Source organism: Achroia grisella, unplaced genomic scaffold (genome assembly GCF_030625045.1).
Source record: "Achroia grisella isolate CSIRO2021 unplaced genomic scaffold, CSIRO_AGI_Agris_v1 utg308, whole genome shotgun sequence".
Classification (NCBI taxonomy): Eukaryota; Metazoa; Arthropoda; class Insecta; order Lepidoptera; family Pyralidae; genus Achroia; species Achroia grisella.
In genome coordinates this window covers 293,507-312,190 of record NW_026712791.1, presented here as the reverse complement: position 1 = coordinate 312,190, position 18,684 = coordinate 293,507, and the positions used below count along the sequence as shown (strand labels likewise).

Sequence of the window (18,684 nt, the reverse complement as noted above, 5' to 3'; positions counted from 1 at the left end):
GTAAGCCGTCTAGACAAGAATTATGATAACCTTTTTTCACATTACCTCTGTACCCCGCACTGTTGCATGTGTGAATTCGTATAATAAGAATCTTATTTGTTAATTTAACTACCATATAACAATGTATGTATGTATTCCAAATTTTATTCATATTCAAATAATCATTTACTCATGAAGGCCATTTTAGTCGTTTCGCACCCTAGTAGTTTTGCATGAAAAAGTAACAAACGTTTATCTATTTTAATAAACATTCAGATCTATAGATCTTATAATATTAATAGTACATGTAAGTATGAGTAGTCCTCAGTAATTTATCTAAGAAAAATCAACTTGATATTAACTTTCAAATTTGACTTTCTGTCCTTAAATTGAATAAATGCACTTTATCTAAGTATGTCTATTAGATTTCAATATATTAGGTCAAGTATGTAATTATTATATTTTACATAGCTCTACTGAGTTCTGCATATTCTATTGCTGCTGAGATCTATAGTAATCCTGTATAATATTATATAGCAATAAATTGCATACCGGTTAATATTTATATGTAGTTATAAGCTAGGCGCTTCTATTTCACTGTTTGCCTTTATTAGTTTAACGGTTTAGCACATGTGGATATTGATTTATTCTGCTGGTCACAGGTTCGCCAGGTTCACATTACTCGCCCAGTCCAATCCGTTTCATGAGTGTTATTGTTTTTATTGGTTTGAATGTTTTTTTAATGTCATTTCTATGTTCTTGTCAGTTTTTCGCAGTTCGAAAGCACTCTAAACTGACGGTACTTTTGACGTATCATAAGAATCTGTAATAGACCTACATTAATAAACATATTGTAATTTTGATTTGATTTGACTATTTCTTTGTTATTTGGTATTCGTGGTTTAGGGGTAATCTATATTCAATATGGACTTTCCAGAAAGGCATAATTTTCCCTAAAATTATGCCTTTCTGGAAAGTCCATATCACATCAGTTTTTTATAGCACAGGGAACAAACGTGCTTGCAGCTCACATGATGGTAAGTGATTACCGCCGCCCATGAGGAGCCGCAACACAAGTGCGTTGCCGGCCTTTTAAGAAGAAGCTCTTTTCTTGAAGGTTTCAATATCGTATCGGTTCGGAAATATCATTGCTGGAAAGTGATACCACAATGTGCTTGTGCGTGGTAAAAAGTTAATAGAAAACCGCATTATTGAGGATCGCCATTCATCAAATGATCAGAATGGTTGATAAAATAGTTTCTGGCGTCTAGAATCATCTAGCAAGAATTAATTCGCATTACCATGTGAATTAATTCTTTAATACTATTGATAAAATACTTTGCGGTTTTCCATACACCTTATAATAGATAATTTATTACACTGTTGTTTACATTTTTACCGAGAACCTGATGTAATATATGTAGGTACTCTCTGTTGGTCTCATCATAAGAAAACATAACGATCAGGTGTAATTACAGATGAGATCATAGTTAAATGATATCAATATTAGTTAGGTATGGGTTATATTGTAAATTATCTTATGAGTTGGTGGATTTATTTACTTGCATATTAAGAATCCAACTATAATGTTTGATAGAAATTTTATATAAAAATCTCGTTAAATCTTTAGACATAAAATTGGTGAACATATTTCAAATTGGTATTTGTATGTATATCCGAATGGTTAAGGATATGCTCTCCATGGAGACTTGTCGGGATATGACAGGTTGAACTCGGTAACTGCGATTTTTTTTAACATAAAATACACGTACCTACTCTACACTATCTACTAAATTGTATTTTCTTGCTTTATTCGTCTTGTAAGGCATATATTAACATATGAAGCATATATGTATATTGCAATTTAGTACGTACTAATAACTATGTAGTAGGTGTATGTCGATGGATATTTATGACAAATAAATAAACAAATTATTTGTAATAGATAGATATATGTATATTTTTTAATTTATCATTGACCATGAGAGTCGGTCTGTTATAGATATACTAAATAATACATACTATTTTAATGTAATTTAAAATGTATACCTGCTTATAAAATTCAATACACAATAGTATTTTATTTAGGTATTCGCCTTATTCACCATTGCACTAATTAATAACTTGAAATATTTTTGTTTATTAATTTACATAAAAATGTATAAAGATTATTTGTAGAGGTGTTAACACAACAATAAAATACAACGTATCAAGTTTTATATTTCTTTCTCTCTTCTACAATTTAATAACATATTACAATTGCATATCAATTACAATTAGCAAAAATAATAGGAAACTTTTAGTTAAAAAAGAAATTCGCAACATCAAAAATTAATATAAAGATAATCTAACAGAACTTGAGCAATATAAGAGTAGACACAACTTGATAATAAGTCGCTATAAACACATTTGCTTTAATTAATGTTAAAGCCATTTTGGTATTTAGTACATATCCGCATTGTCTATATGTGCACGATTAAATCACAGATGACATAATTTACACAGCTGGATAAAGTAATCACATTATCTTGATCCAAATCGGAAGTTAACGTTTTCCATATCTGTAACAAATAAGTTATAAAATAAAGAATTTATGAAAAATATAAGGTAAGAAGGGGAGTATAAATATATATAATAAAAAAAGTAGAATATAATTAGCTATATTTAAAAATGTCATCTAACATGTTAATGGATTTGTTATGACGCTTAATAAAACAATAAATATGTAATAATAGAAATCGACAAATAACGTAAAAAGGAAAAGAAGCATTGAGGCCGAATGGATCCATTTTAGGTCAAAATAATATCTAGGTCATCCTGTCTTACTAAGAAATTGAAATAATTTAATACATATACATAAATATTTAAAAGCTATATTTAATAGACATAAGGTATATTTTCTGTCTATATGAAGCTTATCATAACCAATACATATTCAGCGAATATCCAGGTAACTATAGTATTAACTAATTTATTTCAAAATTGTTGATTAGATCACTGATTGTAAATATCAACTTCACGTAGGTTAAAATTTGTGTCTATGATTTAAATTTTATTTATATTGGAGTTAACTTTCTCATACTAACACGTGAGTAACGGTTGTTTAAACATTACCAATTTTTTTATTATCGCCTTACGGACCTTTTAGACATGACAGAACTTATATGAAGGCTAAACAATCCCGAATAATTTGAAAAATGCAAGGCAATGATGAAGAATTATGTAATTTAATCTTACACATACCTAAGGATATAAAGTTCTTGTTTTGTTTATATGACTGAAGTTTATAGTATAAAAAAACCTCACCCGTAGGACCCTGAATTCGCTGTAGCAGTAGCAGTCGCAGTGGCAGTAGCTGTGGCACTGCTACCGCCATATCCGCCACCACCGCAACCTCCTCCACAGCCGCCACCGCCATGATACGCTGGTTGTTGGTAGTAATTGCCACCTCCGCCATATCCGCCACCGCCGCCATAGCCGCCGCCGCCGCCATAACCACCACCACCGCCATAGCCGCCGCCACCTCCGTAGCCTCCGCCAAATCCGCCACCGCCCCCATAGCCGCCACCGTGACCGCCTCCATGACCTAAAATACATAAAAAATAAAAGTTATACAATATCATCATCAAAAATTAATATGTTTTCTATATACTCATCAATTTCTTATTCGTTTTGGTCACAGAATTTTATTTGAAGAGATTTAATAAATGATTTTAATCTACTCCCTCGGAACAGTAAATTTCCAGATATTTAATAACAGTAATTATTTTTTTGAATTAATTATCATAGATAATGATACAGTATCTATTTAATCTAGAAGATAACCATGGTTTGGCGTGTTTCAGGTAAGTTTGTTTCTCTATCCCTTCAATGAGAACAATAATGCAAGCTTTATTGTTTATCGTAGAATTATGGTAACACCGAATCTCAATCACCTAGAGAATTCTTCTTCTTCATATTATTAAAAAAATATTGTTATTATTAATACTACTAGTACTACAGTATTTAGCGACTAAATAGAACCGTTCTGATTTATGATTAAGTACAAATAATAGACCATCACTATAATTATTACCTAATTCTTTAACAATAACGATTGTCTTCTGGGGACCTCCCCCATATCCTCCGTGACCGCCGTATCCACCGCCGCCATACCCGCCGCCATAACCGCCGCCATAACCACCGCCATAACCACCGCCGAATCCAATTCCGCCTCCAATGCCCAATAGTTTCTTTTTTAGTAAATGGCGTTTTTGTCTATTTACGCGGCCATATTGCGGAGGTTCTTGATCTTCCAGTTTCTGAAAAGAGAACCATAACGTTCAATAGAAATACGACTAATTTCTGAGTATAATAAATAATAGACTTCAAAATTGACTAAATGATCTTGCATCATTGCTTTTATAATATATTTGACTACCAAAATCAGATCTTGTCATTGCTTTTTTTAAATCGTGACGAACTTCCCATGTTTACAATGCTAATGCTTTTAGTGGAGTAATAAAATTTAAATAATAAATTAGTCAACTCGAATATGTTTACCTATTACATAAAGAAGTTCGAATATCACATGAATTAAAATAGAATACACCGATCATAAAGACAAAAAGTTCCATAAAGTAACTTATTGCGATATTAAAGAAGAGCTAATAAAACCAAAATAAAACATTTCTTTATTTCCTTTAAAATAGTTCGTCCCATTTGTTTTCATAAAAAATAATATTTCTCTCAATGTGAGAGGTAAAATAGAAATGAATAATAGTTAAATATTCTATTAGTTTACCTAAACTTGTCTACAAAAGTATAATTTTTAGGAACATCAACACGATCATTAATCATAACTATATTTAGATACGTGTTTACATTTAACACTGACCAAAAACTTCAAGTATTTGCAACCCACATTTTGTAAAATCAAGTATTATTAGACAATATTTTCACTAAATGATTCTTACCTGTACGTAAATGGGCCGAGGGCTTCCCTCTAATGATTTCGCCGCCGGCTCCGGACGTATATTCTCCTGGTGTTCCTGGGCCAGTAGAACTAAAATAGGAAATTGCCTCGACCGATCATGAGTCGCATGACTTCTGGAATCTTTTGGGGGTGCGAGCACTGGAGCGACGAGGACGACCCTATCTCCGCCATCGAGGGTGTTGTCACCGACAGTCGGTGTCGCCCACGTGACCCCCCCGGTCAATAACACCAACACGCTCACCACCACACCACTGGGTCCCATTGTGAACACTGCCACAGGACTCACGAACCAAACCTATATATACAAGTTTTTTCCTGCAGCCACACAACGTCATGAACTGACTATTCGTCGCTAGTCGCAGGACGCTTCTGAGAACACACGTTTCCCACGATGACGTTATCGTTGATACAAACGAATAAATCTCATATCAACAATTAAGGTTTTACGCATCCTTTGGTATAGTTGCTTGATTGTTAAAAAACAAATATTAAGTTGTAAATGAAGTTCGTCGAGCGAAACGTGAAGCTACACGCCTCGCAATTTGCGAAATACGTGCACGTACCTATGTAAGTGTCTGGTTATTCCCTTAAACCGGATACTGGTCTTAATATCTTTGGGCTTGCAATACAACTTCTGTTTTTTTGTGAGAGATTATGAAGATAGGTTTTATTTGCAAGCACATACCTACCTTATTGTGGCGTACTTTGTTTTGTTTCTTTTACATACGCTGGCCTGTTTTACAGGTATTACGAGTATTCCGTAGCGGTTTTTTCTTAAGCTGTAAGTATTGTTTAAACAAACACATTGTCAAGTAGTAAAAATATTTATAAATAAAATATAATTAGAATAAAATTTAAAAAATTTTAGTTAGAAATTATTTTTAAATGTAATTTCTTATCAATTAAAACAATACCATGATGAGAAATTAATAAAAAAGTGAAAAGACGTATAATTTAGCACACCGTCTTAGTTCCGATGGTCCAAGATCCTAATTTTGTATTTATGTGTATTGGTCTGGGTGTTTTATATATTAAGTCTCCAAAATGTATTTAATTATATAAATTCTTTAGTATTCATAGTAAGCCCTGCTTAATTTGGAACTAGATGGTGCTGTGTGTGTCCTGGGTCATTAAAAATATATATTTTCTTAGTTATCGAGTAATTTTCACGTTCAATACTATACATTGTAGCTGCTATTATCCTATTAGCTTGGCGTTGCTTATAATTAGGTGCTGCAGAGCCATGATAAAGATGCACAGACTTGTTATTAAAGACAAACAGATGATAATCAAATTAAATACACGGAAAGAAAATTTTTAATAGTAAAACTAACTACTACAATAGTGTTACTACATAATACTCTTTCAATGCTATTACTAAATACATTTAAATTTAAATTAAATTTTCTTTTATGTTATTACTTTTTAAAATGTAATTAAAATAAAATAAAAAGTAGTCGTTTTCAAATTTTAATGTTTATATTATATATGTATTTATACTCGGAAATGTCTATTGCGATTGAGTCTGACAATTAGGGAACCTATAAATAACGTACACCAAAGTAAAACAAAGGACTACTGAATCAAACTCTACCTTCTTTTCAGTTTTCGAGTAAAATCAGAGAAATTAGTGAATCTGGAATATTTTACTGAGGTACATTTTATAAATAGATATCAGAGTGAAGATTTCTGTCTCACTCATTTCTACCGTTGCTTGCTTTGTTTCAGCATGATAGGTGGCAATGGAATTGTAGGGCACCATGGCAATCCACTTGTCCTAAGAATTATGTTTATATTTATATATACATTGTACTAAATATTATTTAGCGTCTAATAATAAAACCACAAAATGTAATAGAGGTACTTATTCATTTAATTTTTCATTAAATAATATATACTTAAGTATTATAATCTTCATATTACCTCACAAAATTTTAATAAATAATGAAATAGCCCTAATCTGTTATTTATATCGTCAAATTATATCTATACATAGGCTTCGTCAAGCTTATTCCAATATACTGTACACATTAAATATATATATACTTAATTGCGACAGATTTATTTTCTTTATTGATGTTCGAATGCTTTCAGATTCTGACGTTGGTTGTAGGTATTCCGTAGTAGGGACCGCGTGATATACCGCTGTCTTCTGAAAAAATGTTATTTAAATCAAATAGAGTTTGGCTAATATATATACTCAGATCTCGCTTTTCATAGATCATGTGTGCCTGGACGAGGATTTGAGATATAGTTGACAGATTTAAAATGATTTTTATTGAACGAAAATGCAATATTTCGATAATCTCTGTTAATCTGAATTTTAACTTTTTTTATTATGTTTTACTGACATGGCAATACACATATTTATAGGCTGCCAGTTACAATTTTGTTTTTATACAGAATTGTATAGATCATTAGGTTTTTTAAAGATGGAAACACATAATTTACCACATTTGCTGACGAGTAGTTTACTATATGAACCTAAGTGCGTTTGAAGGCATTACACCTTGAGAGAACTGAGGAGAGTCTTTTTTACTGAGTATGACTGAGAAATGGAGCCAAAGTTGTCTTGCGAATGGTATGCAACAAACAGTAAATATTAGATTATTTTATATGTATTATATTAGTATTCTTCATTAAATATGATTATTAAAATGATGAGGGGTATTGCAGGTGTCAGTGAAGCTGTTCATTTACACGGGAGTTGTGACATTCCATCGGGTGGGTTGTCTTTTTCCACTTTCATAAAAAACACTACATCAATAAGCGTAAATTTTTGGTTATATAGATTTTTTAATCTAGTTTTCAATGAATTTTATTACCTGGAAGTATAACAACAGTTGGTCCTCGGTTTACTGTATTCGAGTACGGAACATTTGAATAAGGTAGTCCTCTATATGCACTTGGTACACCTGGAAGTAAATTCAATTTCATTGATTATACATTTTGAAATTCGAAACATACTGTATTAATTATTTTTCATTATATAATACAACCTCCATTTGGTGTCACAATAATCGTCGGGTCGCGGCTTTGTACACTTGCGGATCTGCTCATTATAGAATTACCTGAAAATATGCAGTTTTATAATTTCACTCTTATTGGTTTGAAAATAATGATGATATTTTAATTTAATTTCAATATTAATTAATGAATAAATTTGAAAAGTACTCGCAGTGCCCATGAAAGCACGGGCACTGCTAGTAATTTTCAAATTTATAGCTTATGTGTTATTCTGCTGTATAAGTTTCCTGTAAAGTTTCATCAAAATCCCTTCAGTAGTTTTGCGTGAAGGATGTTTGTTACACTTAAACATCCATCCATCCGTTCATACCCACAAAGTCTCACGTTTGTCCAGCTATATTAGTAAATCTGAATGAAAAAATATTTTGATGAGAGAATATTCGTATAATATAATACAAACCTAGAAGTTCCCTTTTTGATCGATGTGCAAAAGCATTTCCATTTGTAATCTGAAAATAGTATTGGCTTATGTGAGGCACTCGCAATTTATAAAGTAAATCTTTGTTTCTATGATAGAAGGGGTAAGAGGAATATAAATTGGTACTATTTATATTTTATAAAAAAAGTAATTATACTCACGTGTATATTACTGTCCTGTGCTTTCTTTTCAAGAAAACATTCCACATCACCAGTTAAATTAACTATAATGTACAATATTGACACAACCAACGGTATATTCATTTTCAAAACGATTGTTGTAACTAAATGGTGTAGTGGAACCAATTCTGTACCTTTTATATGAATGCAGAGATTATCAGTTGAACAATCTTCTACATTTTTCTAATTGCTTTAAAATACCTACTTACATAATGTTTTCAAGTGTCATAGCGTGTGTGTATAAAATTACTTGTCTATTAATATGTTTAAGAAAGGAAATTTTTATATAACTGGAATAACAACCTGAGAGCCCAGTTGAATAAACACATTTTTATTCTTCTTTTTTGATGATTTGTGGCAATAAACAGCAAGCAACTAAATTCAGTTCATTACGTAAGGCACATTTGCTCCCCTATGCGTTTCTTTTTTTTCTGACTTTAATGCTGTTGGCCACCGCTGGCTTTCACAGCTTCACTGTACAATAGATGGCACTTCAAACCCGCGGAAGGGCCTATTGAGCAGCTAAAGGCCAACTCCCGCCTTTACGACATTAGTCCGAGGGCACCGCTAGGTGTTCAAACCTCGGTTCAGGCAATTTCGATCCCCGTTTGTATTGGTCAGGGGAAAATCATGTGTTGTATCTCCGGAGGAATTAGATGTTATATCCCTATATCTTGTAATTTTGCTGCCAGATTTCACTCTTCAACCGAAATTCAGTTCCTAAAGCAAACTACTTGGCGGCGGGTATAGACAAGACAGAGCAACCCGCGTAGACGATTTAGTACTAAGTCTGTCATGGTTCATTAAAAGAATATCCATCTATCCATTCTTACTTACAAATTTTCATGTTTATAAAATTAATAAGATTTTAATTATTAAAAGTTTAATTGAATACAAATGACATTGTTCTGTATACTATTGTATTTATATTACTTTAGTTTCGTGTGGTCCGGTATCATAAATAAAAAAATACATTATATCTAATTTATTTATACTTGTATATTTTAAAAAAGATTAGGTACATTGTGGTGAAACTAATGTGATATTACGTTTTACTACATTTCATCTATTGTCACTATTTCAAAAACCGTCCTGGCAATCTATAACTGCATTATAATTATTCCATTATGTTGTATTACTTATATCGATATTCTTTAATAGTATTAATTAATAAGTAAGATTTATTAGCATTTTCGAGAATCTTCTACGCCGATTTTGTTGAATCTTTTGATCTTCCAGTTTCTGAAAATGATAAAGAAGTAGATATAAGATTCTTATGCCTCTGTAAACATTTACGACTTCATGACTGCACTCTTAGATGCAGTCGTCGAAATTGTCAACTGTTGATGCCGTGGGGAACTCAACACTTGACATATTGCTGAGTAGGTTTGAATATAACGAGGGAGGGGATATCTTACCACCGTCTATCAGATTAATTTGGTCTGCTATATGTAACTGTGAGACAATAAAAAAATTAAATGATGTATTTTGTTCTTGGGCAAATTATATTTTCGCGTCATTCGCGATCTTTAGTATATATGAGTAAAATTATTTTTAACGTCTAGGTCATAACGCTCAATAACGTACAGTACTAAGTGATTTAAGTCTTTATCTCTATCATTAAAGTTTTATACTTACTTGTACATAAATAGGCTGAGGATCACCTTTAGGTTCCTCTTCTTTAGTTATATTATCACCAGTAGCCAGCAGCATTAGTATAGGGAAATCTTTTGCAGTTTCTGTATCCGCGCCTCTCGCTCTGGAATCTTTGGGTGCTGCCAATACTGGTGACACTAAAACAACTCGATCTTCAGTACCATTCACTATCAATCCACTCACTGTATTATGTACTGATAAAATGAAGAACATCACAGCTAATTTCATTGTTCCAGAAGCAAGTCTCATCGTGTCTAACATTGAATGTTCAATGAAATAACCAATGAGCTTTATTTATACACGGCTCATTCAATAACATCACGATTTTAAAAAATGATTGACATCATTATAGCTCCTTTTGTTTTTAGGGACTTCGCATATTTAATTAACGCAGGTACAAGAAAGTACGTTTGAAATTAATGTTATATTTTTTGTCGGTTGTCTTGTTAAAAATGATTTGGGCGTAGTCGATTTGCCTATAAAATAAATAGATTTTCCAATGTATCTTATTTATCATCATAAATCACCAGTACAATCGAAACGCTGACAAGACATGAGCAAAAAAATTCGCTATTGTATACAGTTTACTAGTGTCTATAAACGCCGCTCTATGAAATAACACCAATAATTTGAGAACGAGTTAGTTCTTAAATAATAAAACCATCTCCATAACTCTCATCGTCTGAAATTGTATACATGAACAATTAAAATATTGTATATGAAGAAGTTTTTCTTCCATACGTTATTAATATGAGTTAGGTTAGGTTAGGACTAGAATTTTCTTTAAGTACATACACTTAAAGAAAATTCTAGTTCGAATTCTATTCGAATGACTGTCAAATATAACACTGTCTTCTTAACAGAAGGCTCCAAAATTGATCTCTAGTATGTATCTAGAAATAGCAGTTATTCCTGACTCTGAAAAACAGAACATCACACTCGATAGAAGGCATCGGGAAATAATATCTAGCAGATACACAGGTTAAGATGGTAAGAAGGAATAATTGAATTTTTTTTGGAATAAAGCCTTTCAATAAATATGTGTTTACATTGTCAAGATTTTGCATTTACTCTAAATGTTATCAAAATTACCAAATGCGAACGAAGTTCCTCCTTACGGAGATTCAATGTAGATAAAACAGACTACTGTTAGATAATAATAAGTCAGTAACAAATACAGTGTAATATCAATTTGGGATATTCCGGAATCAAGTGACATTAAATTAAGGCATAATAAACGCTAAGGTCTTCCCCACAGAAATGAATCTTGGATAAATTATGTAAATTAGTTGGCATGGTATTTACGGATTCGCTTGTGATATCATGTAAATTATGATTATATGTATATATTGTATCTTCTGGTATGTTAATGAATATTTTATGTTGGGGCAGGGAAACTTCTGCTAATCGGTTTAATTACACAGGGGCCATAATGGTCCGGTGACATTTTGTAATGCTGGTACTAAAAAATCACATTTGCGATCAATTAGAAACAATCCGAAACTCATCGGGAGTTTGTGTTTTTTTTATTTGAAAGCTGGCAGTTACAAGTTAAGTTGTACGAAATTGTAACTGTGAAAAGCTCAGTTGAAAATAATTAGTAACAGTATTATATTACTAAGTAATCTATACAATCCAATCGTACAAGTTATTCAAGTCCATTCAATAGACTTAAAATATTGTGAATTTTCCAATCTATTATATATTGTATTTCTAAGCTATCTTCAGGATTCTTTATAAATTAGGCATTTAATATGTTAAAAACATGTTTAATAATTACTGTTTATTTCAATCAATATCAAGTATATTTCAATAAAAAAGAAGATATTATTATTTCAAGGTCTCCTTTATGAATCATGATTATTGTGCTCGTCTGCCGTTGGAACTGGTTTTTTGTCGCTATCCACCGGTTTCTTCGCATTTACCTGGGTTGAAATAATATTGTTAAATTTATAATTAAGTCTACGTAACTTTTATATTTTTACAATACCTACTTATTAATTAAAAGATAAAAAAGAGTTTATTTATAATAAGAAATTTTTACTGGGCTAAAAGTAAAAATATGCTATTTAATTTTTTTAATCACTGTAATATGAACCACTTACATCTAATGTTAATAGATGTGGAGTATCTTCTGATGCAAGAACTTCATCATCAGGCGGTATATAGTATATTCCATCAGGCAGAGAATCTTTACTATATCCCTCCAATTTGCTCAACTTCAAAGCACCTTCCTTTGGAGGAATACCACGTATCAAATCGAAAAGATCGCCACCCTGGGCTACATAATATGCTGTTTCTTTAGCGAAAACATATTGCGCAAGTATTAAAAGAAAAATTATATGCTTCATAGTTATCGACGTTTCTAAATATCTAAGTACGTCTCTCAAATGTTTTTGTAATAAGTTCGAAACATCCTTATATAGCCTCTTAGATTGCTTTACTTGCTTGCGTGGTTGCTTTGCTTCAATATCATTTACTCCCTACATTATAATAAGATTTCGTGTATGGGAGATGATCAATACTACTAGACTTTTTAGTCAATAATTATTACTTCTTATCTAGAATATACTTGACCAGAATAACGACGTCAAAATTTTTTCCATCTGAAATAATTCAAGGTTGTTAGCACATTTATGTAAAGTTATTTTTTGTAAATATTTTTCTGTGCGAAATAAAGATTTTTAATATTACTAACTACATTCCAAATTTCGTAACGATTAGGATATGAAAGTTTAACAAACATACAGACTCATTTCGGCATATATAAAATATTAGGTACATAGTACAAATAATGAGGAGGCTGTCAATTCATCTCAGTGCTGTATTATGAGAAAACTCATAATAAGTATACGAGTACAACACAGCTTAAGGTAATATGAGTTAGTAATTGCTTTATAAAAATTTATATATTTATTATGAAATAAACGAAACATTAAACAATGACAAAGCATGTGTTTGATAAACAACAATTTGAAGATTTAGAATAACATATTATGAAAAAGCAAACAAGCTTTGTCTCATGTTTGAATCGGAAATACACACACAAGGTCACAATATTATAATCCTTGCTTAAGTTATCAATCTAGCATATTTGAAAATTATTAAAAATTTAATCTCTAGTAGATTACGATTATTTTAATTAAACCAGGATAATTATTGTAAAAAATTAAGTGTCTGTTTAACAATACAATAACATGTATAAACAATTAATCTGTTAAACTCTTATGTTTTAATTGATAATTATTATAAATTGGTTATGGTAGTAAAAGGATTATAATCGTGTTAAAACTGTATAGCTTATCTAAAATCTATATAAATACATAATGATTATTTATATTTTATTGAAATCGTGACTATTTGATAATTTATTCAGAATTAACTGAGCCCGAGACATAATTTTTTGTCCGTAAACCGATTCGAATAAAATATACAGAAGGTTTTATATAAAGTTTACAGTAGTAAAAATGACATCCAAATCTGTTAAGCCTCTTCACAGATCATACTCGTATTATGTACATTAAGCATCTTTTATGTACAACAAGATTAATTTTAATTTTAATTGCATTTATATATATTATTTGTAATATGTTGTATAAACACATGGTTAGTTCGGCCATTTCGACAAAAATAGTATAAGATCCATCCTAAATTATTATTTAAATATTTACAGTTATTCAAGTGCCTGATAATATTACATCGTATTATTATTTCTTACGTATACAGTAGCTTAGCTATATTGATATTTAATAGCTTACGTAAACAGTATTTCCCGAAGAATAACAGGATCTATTTATTATTCTGGCGGCAAACGATTCAAACACCTCGCCATAAAACACGGAAATCGCCCACTAAAAGCCAACAACATAATATATGAATGCTATTTATTGTACTTCTTATAACTTTGTATGTAATATATGAAAAGTTGATATAGTAGGAAGAGGATGACTGCGTGAAACCTTATATGCCTAAAAGGAAGGTAAGGCTGATTGGGATTAGTGGATGAAGATGACATACTGCGCTGGCCCCAAACAATGATATGAAAGCAAAGCAATACTAATAGTACAGTAGATAGTTTAAAATAAGTTTTCTGGTTTATCGACTGATTTGCGTAAAAATTGAATTGAATGACATTATGATTTTAAAATAATGCAATATTAATTTATTTAAATTCATTATGTCATATAAGTCTTACTGTTTTTACTGTTTACAATTAGAATTGAATTTGTAAGTATCATAGTTGCTATGAACACGTATTCGGAAGTGTATCACAGCCTTATAAAAGTTATAAATATTGTCATTGAGCTAAGTTATTTTAAGTATAGAAACATAAATGTCAAACATATGTATATTTAATAATTATGATACAATCTAAAGTCAGGTATATAAACAGAAAATGACTGACGAACTGATAAAAGAACAGTCAGTACTTATTAATTTAGATATTAAATTTTCCTCCGGTTTCATTTGTAAAGCATATGAGCAGAGATTTTATTAATTTCCTCAAATTAAACAGAATTTTTACGGAAAAAGAAATATTAAGAAAAAAAGAATATGCAGAATGAGGATACATTTTGCTCATTTCTTGGATATAATAGAAATGATTAATTATGAATGTTTTAAATCGGTGCATTAGTCTTAGTTTATATTAACAAATTAACAAGCGAATATGCGAATTGTAAAAATCGTCTGCATACACTTCAGTGTCATCTATTTGTCAGTGTCGGTAAGAAACTTGTTTTGTGAACTGTGGTCTGATTAAATATAAGTCAGTTTACAATGTAAGAGGTAAGCCATCTTTGTTCTCCGGAATAACAACGCATGAACGGTGTCATTATAGTTTGTATTGCTGTTCATGGGTTTGAGGTGGGTTGTCAGATATATTATATACATAAAGAAATGACATGTTAACTTTAATATCATAAAATAATCTTAGTGACGAGTGACATATATTAAGATTATTTCTTTCTTTATAAATTATGAACCAAAAATCATTTTAGGCCCTACGTACTGATAAGTAGGTAATCATTTTGTGTTCATATAGTGTATAAAACTGAGGGATTAAACAGCACTACCGATTTATATTGTTAAAGTAAACTAAACACGTCAGTGGTTCTGACTAAGTACCATATGTAATTAGTTGTGGTAACTCATAGTATCTGCACTGTAATAAGGCATACTGATAGGAAATCTTTCCATGAAGATATTACGCATAATTACATTAATCTACAGAGGCGTATTCAATTAAAGTTGCACTTATAAATACTATAGTGTAATGTAGTTTATGATCTAAAATTTGTGTATCAAACTGTATTTTTGTAATCATTTGAAGAAAGCTGCGTTTCTTGTCAGTTCTTTTAGCTCGAAGCACTCCGAACTGACATTAGATATAACATATCATAAGAGTCTGGAATAGATCTACATTAATAACATTAATAAGTATATTTCGATTTAATTTGATTAAATACTATTTTAGTTAACACTGATGGTACATTGTAACCGTGATACGTGAACAACACCCCGGACGTGACGTCATCATTACGATCGTACACCATTCCTAAAGTTTAAAATATTATGCCTCGGTGCTCTGTAATTTTTCTCTCATACCAATACAGTTCACAAAAGTAAAGTTTCAGCAAGTGCCGAGTTAACCTAACTCGGCACTTGTTGTAATAGGTGATGTAAACGACTTTATACAAAGTATACCTTAGTAAGAAATCATTATTATGAATTCAGGTTTATAAGAAAAATGAGGTAATTTATCTGTTGAGGTAGTTTGTGATAATTAATTACTACTTTAACAAAGTATTTCCCCACGTTGAGGTGGTTTTTCTGTACCTTGAATACAAACTATAGGTATGACGTAATATTTGTGAAGATCTTATAGTGTTTATTATCACCTAATGGACTTACTGTTATATAATAATTATAATTTTGTTATTATGCTTGTTTATTTATAAACTAGGTAATTATCAGTTCCAAAATAGATTTGGCTGATTCTATGTAGTACTGGAAACATGTTTCTATGCGCAAGATGTCAGAAGAGGTTTTTTTAAAACAAATTCGACACTGAACAAATTTTTTGTAGACAAAATGTCTAATATTGGGGATTATAATAGGGTATTTATTTTAACGTCTGAGTTTAGAAATGAACTTAAATCGTATCCTGAATCATATGTACCTACGTACATTTTATATTATAATTAAATATTGATTTAAAATTGAAATATCATGGAAATTTGTTATTTATACCATACATTTTTAGCAGTAGTTTTCCTCTAAAACTGTTTAACACATCCTAATATTATAATACAGGTTTTGTTATACCTAATAACTTACTTATTGCTAAAGTTATACACTTTGATTATCCTTTATTATATTTTATATCAGATATACACCATGACATATACAATCTTCTAATTCGCTATCTACTTCATTTATTTTTATAATTTTTGTATTCAGGTAAATATGAAGAATATACATATCAAACCCAGAATTTGATTTAATACAATTTGAAAAACAATATCTTCCATTATTAACAATCAAATAAAATGCAATCGTAATAATTCCGGGAATAATAAAAAATTGTGTGCTAGTGCCACCTCATTTATTTCAATAAATAAATAATTATTAGATCTTAAAGTAATTTTCCATTACTATCAGTAGATCACCAGTTGTCATGAATTCAAACACATACATTGTAAACTACACAAAGCAAATACACATATAAAACATAATGTTGCTAAATTCCTTTCCCTTGTGTTTCACTCGTATCCTCCTGAAACAAAAAATAAGATACTATAATATTTACTCATTACAACGAATGTGAGAAAATATCTTAGAGTAATATAGAAATGTGATGTTATGTATAATGATTTAGTGATACATGCCCAAACTATATTAATTCTATATTAATCTCCATTGCTTCGTATTGTTTGTCTCATTATATGAAAATGGTGTAGTATTTTTGTTTAACATGCTGAAATATTGAAATAACAGTTGCGTGGATAACAATTGTGGTAAAATCCTTACATAAGCTCCTTACATAGTGTTGTTAGAGTGATTTATTTAAATTGTGTTTATATTATTATATGCTTGTAGGACGTCGTATCTTAGCTTGATCCTATTTTATGACTGCAACAAACGCGGACAGAATAATGTCATACAGACCATTTGGAACAGGAACACAACTATGCGTGTTTTACACAAATATTTTGTCTTTATATTAAATAATAACACTCTATTTAGTGTTTTTAGTATATTAAGAATAGCAGGTAAACTAAAAAAATTTTGTACATAAATATTATATTCACATATATTTTTTTTTTAATAACAATGTACAAAATATACATTGGAGTGCTTTATTACCGTTGGTCGTAAGTTCGATTCTTTGCACGATGCAAATAATTGTAATCATTAGTATGACTGTTTGTGTTAGTCTGGGTGTTATGTAGCTATTTACAAAAATATATTTAAGTATTTTTATCAGTTGTCTAGTACACCTAACACACGTAGCAGAGCTTCTACGTAGCTTGGAATTAGCATTGTGAGAAATGTCCGCGGTTATTATTGTTCTTATTCATTAGGGCAACAGAAGTCAGAACTGTTGTTTTGGCTTTCTTATATGTCATGATACGTATACAATATGCAGATAGGTATTAGAATATCTGTCAAAAATATACTGCAAGGAAATGATACTTTCAAGATCACATTGTTAGAAATCTAAATTAAAATAGGCGTATGATCTATTTCACTGCATAAAACTAACAATTTTTATTCTGTTACAATATAGAATTTTTAATTAATCAAATCTCTTACCTTTGGTGGCTGAAGATCTCTTGAAGGCTTTGTCACTGTTCCCAATCTATTCCCAGTTGAGACTGGAACTGATATGGAATTTTCTGATGCTGATATCCTCGATTTGTCAGGTGATACAGACTCCAACAATTTAAATGAAAATTTCGAAGTTACTGATTCAGTTGATCCCAAATTAGTTTTTAAAACTGGCAACACTGTTGTAGATGTTGCTTTCCAAGTTGTATAAGAAGATGGCGATTTAGCTGCCTCTGGCGTTTTTATAGGATCTGGATTGTCCAACGGGAATATTTTCCATGTAGAGACAAAGCACAACGATGTCAATAAAATTAAAGTAAAACTAATATATTTTGCCATGTTATTCTAATGAAATATTATAATGATACTGTAATTCGTGGACACGAAAGATCCGAGTCACTGATTAAACTGGAATGTCAAGTTCCGTCTTTATACATGTTAATCAATTTGACATTGTGAACATTATGAATTTAACATAAATCTGTAACTAGTTCACCCTGGAAAAAATCTACTATATGTATGTTATTAAAATTTTGCTATTAGCTGAATAGGTGTTCAGGGACACGAAAAAGTTATTGAATGATGTGAATTTCGAATGTATTCGTAACAATTAATAA

At 30.7% G+C, this 18,684-nt stretch overlaps 5 protein-coding genes across 5 annotated transcripts; all 5 read right to left on the bottom strand.

Moving 5' to 3' along the window:
- Positions 1-2,179: 2,179 nt before the first annotated feature.
- On the bottom strand, positions 2,180-5,511 carry LOC131843456 (uncharacterized). Its single transcript, XM_059192102.1, has 4 exons — positions 4,935-5,511; positions 4,055-4,280; positions 3,286-3,565; positions 2,180-2,540 (listed from the first exon to the last, which is right to left on the bottom strand). Exons 1-4 carry the CDS (start codon positions 5,214-5,216, stop codon positions 2,525-2,527), a joined length of 804 nt encoding a protein of 267 aa, XP_059048085.1. The 5' UTR covers positions 5,217-5,511; the 3' UTR covers positions 2,180-2,524.
- Positions 5,512-7,044: 1,533 nt separating this feature from the next.
- LOC131843397 (uncharacterized) lies at positions 7,045-8,662 on the bottom strand. The gene is made up of 5 exons (XM_059192028.1): positions 8,561-8,662; positions 8,382-8,430; positions 7,954-8,025; positions 7,780-7,869; positions 7,045-7,106 (listed from the first exon to the last, which is right to left on the bottom strand). Exons 1-5 carry the CDS (start codon positions 8,660-8,662, stop codon positions 7,045-7,047), a joined length of 375 nt encoding a protein of 124 aa, XP_059048011.1.
- Positions 8,663-9,745: 1,083 nt separating this feature from the next.
- LOC131843514 (uncharacterized) lies at positions 9,746-10,495 on the bottom strand. Its single transcript, XM_059192182.1, has 2 exons — positions 10,217-10,495; positions 9,746-9,820 (listed from the first exon to the last, which is right to left on the bottom strand). The coding sequence occupies exons 1-2, from the start codon at positions 10,493-10,495 to the stop codon at positions 9,746-9,748; spliced, it is 354 nt and encodes a 117-aa protein (XP_059048165.1).
- Positions 10,496-12,081: 1,586 nt separating this feature from the next.
- On the bottom strand, positions 12,082-12,585 carry LOC131843508 (uncharacterized). Its single transcript, XM_059192176.1, has 2 exons — positions 12,340-12,585; positions 12,082-12,159 (listed from the first exon to the last, which is right to left on the bottom strand). Exons 1-2 carry the CDS (start codon positions 12,583-12,585, stop codon positions 12,082-12,084), a joined length of 324 nt encoding a protein of 107 aa, XP_059048159.1.
- Positions 12,586-16,947: 4,362 nt separating this feature from the next.
- On the bottom strand, positions 16,948-18,454 carry LOC131843512 (uncharacterized). The gene is made up of 2 exons (XM_059192180.1): positions 18,053-18,454; positions 16,948-17,012 (listed from the first exon to the last, which is right to left on the bottom strand). The coding sequence occupies exons 1-2, from the start codon at positions 18,404-18,406 to the stop codon at positions 16,977-16,979; spliced, it is 390 nt and encodes a 129-aa protein (XP_059048163.1). The 5' UTR covers positions 18,407-18,454; the 3' UTR covers positions 16,948-16,976.
- Positions 18,455-18,684: the final 230 nt, after the last annotated feature.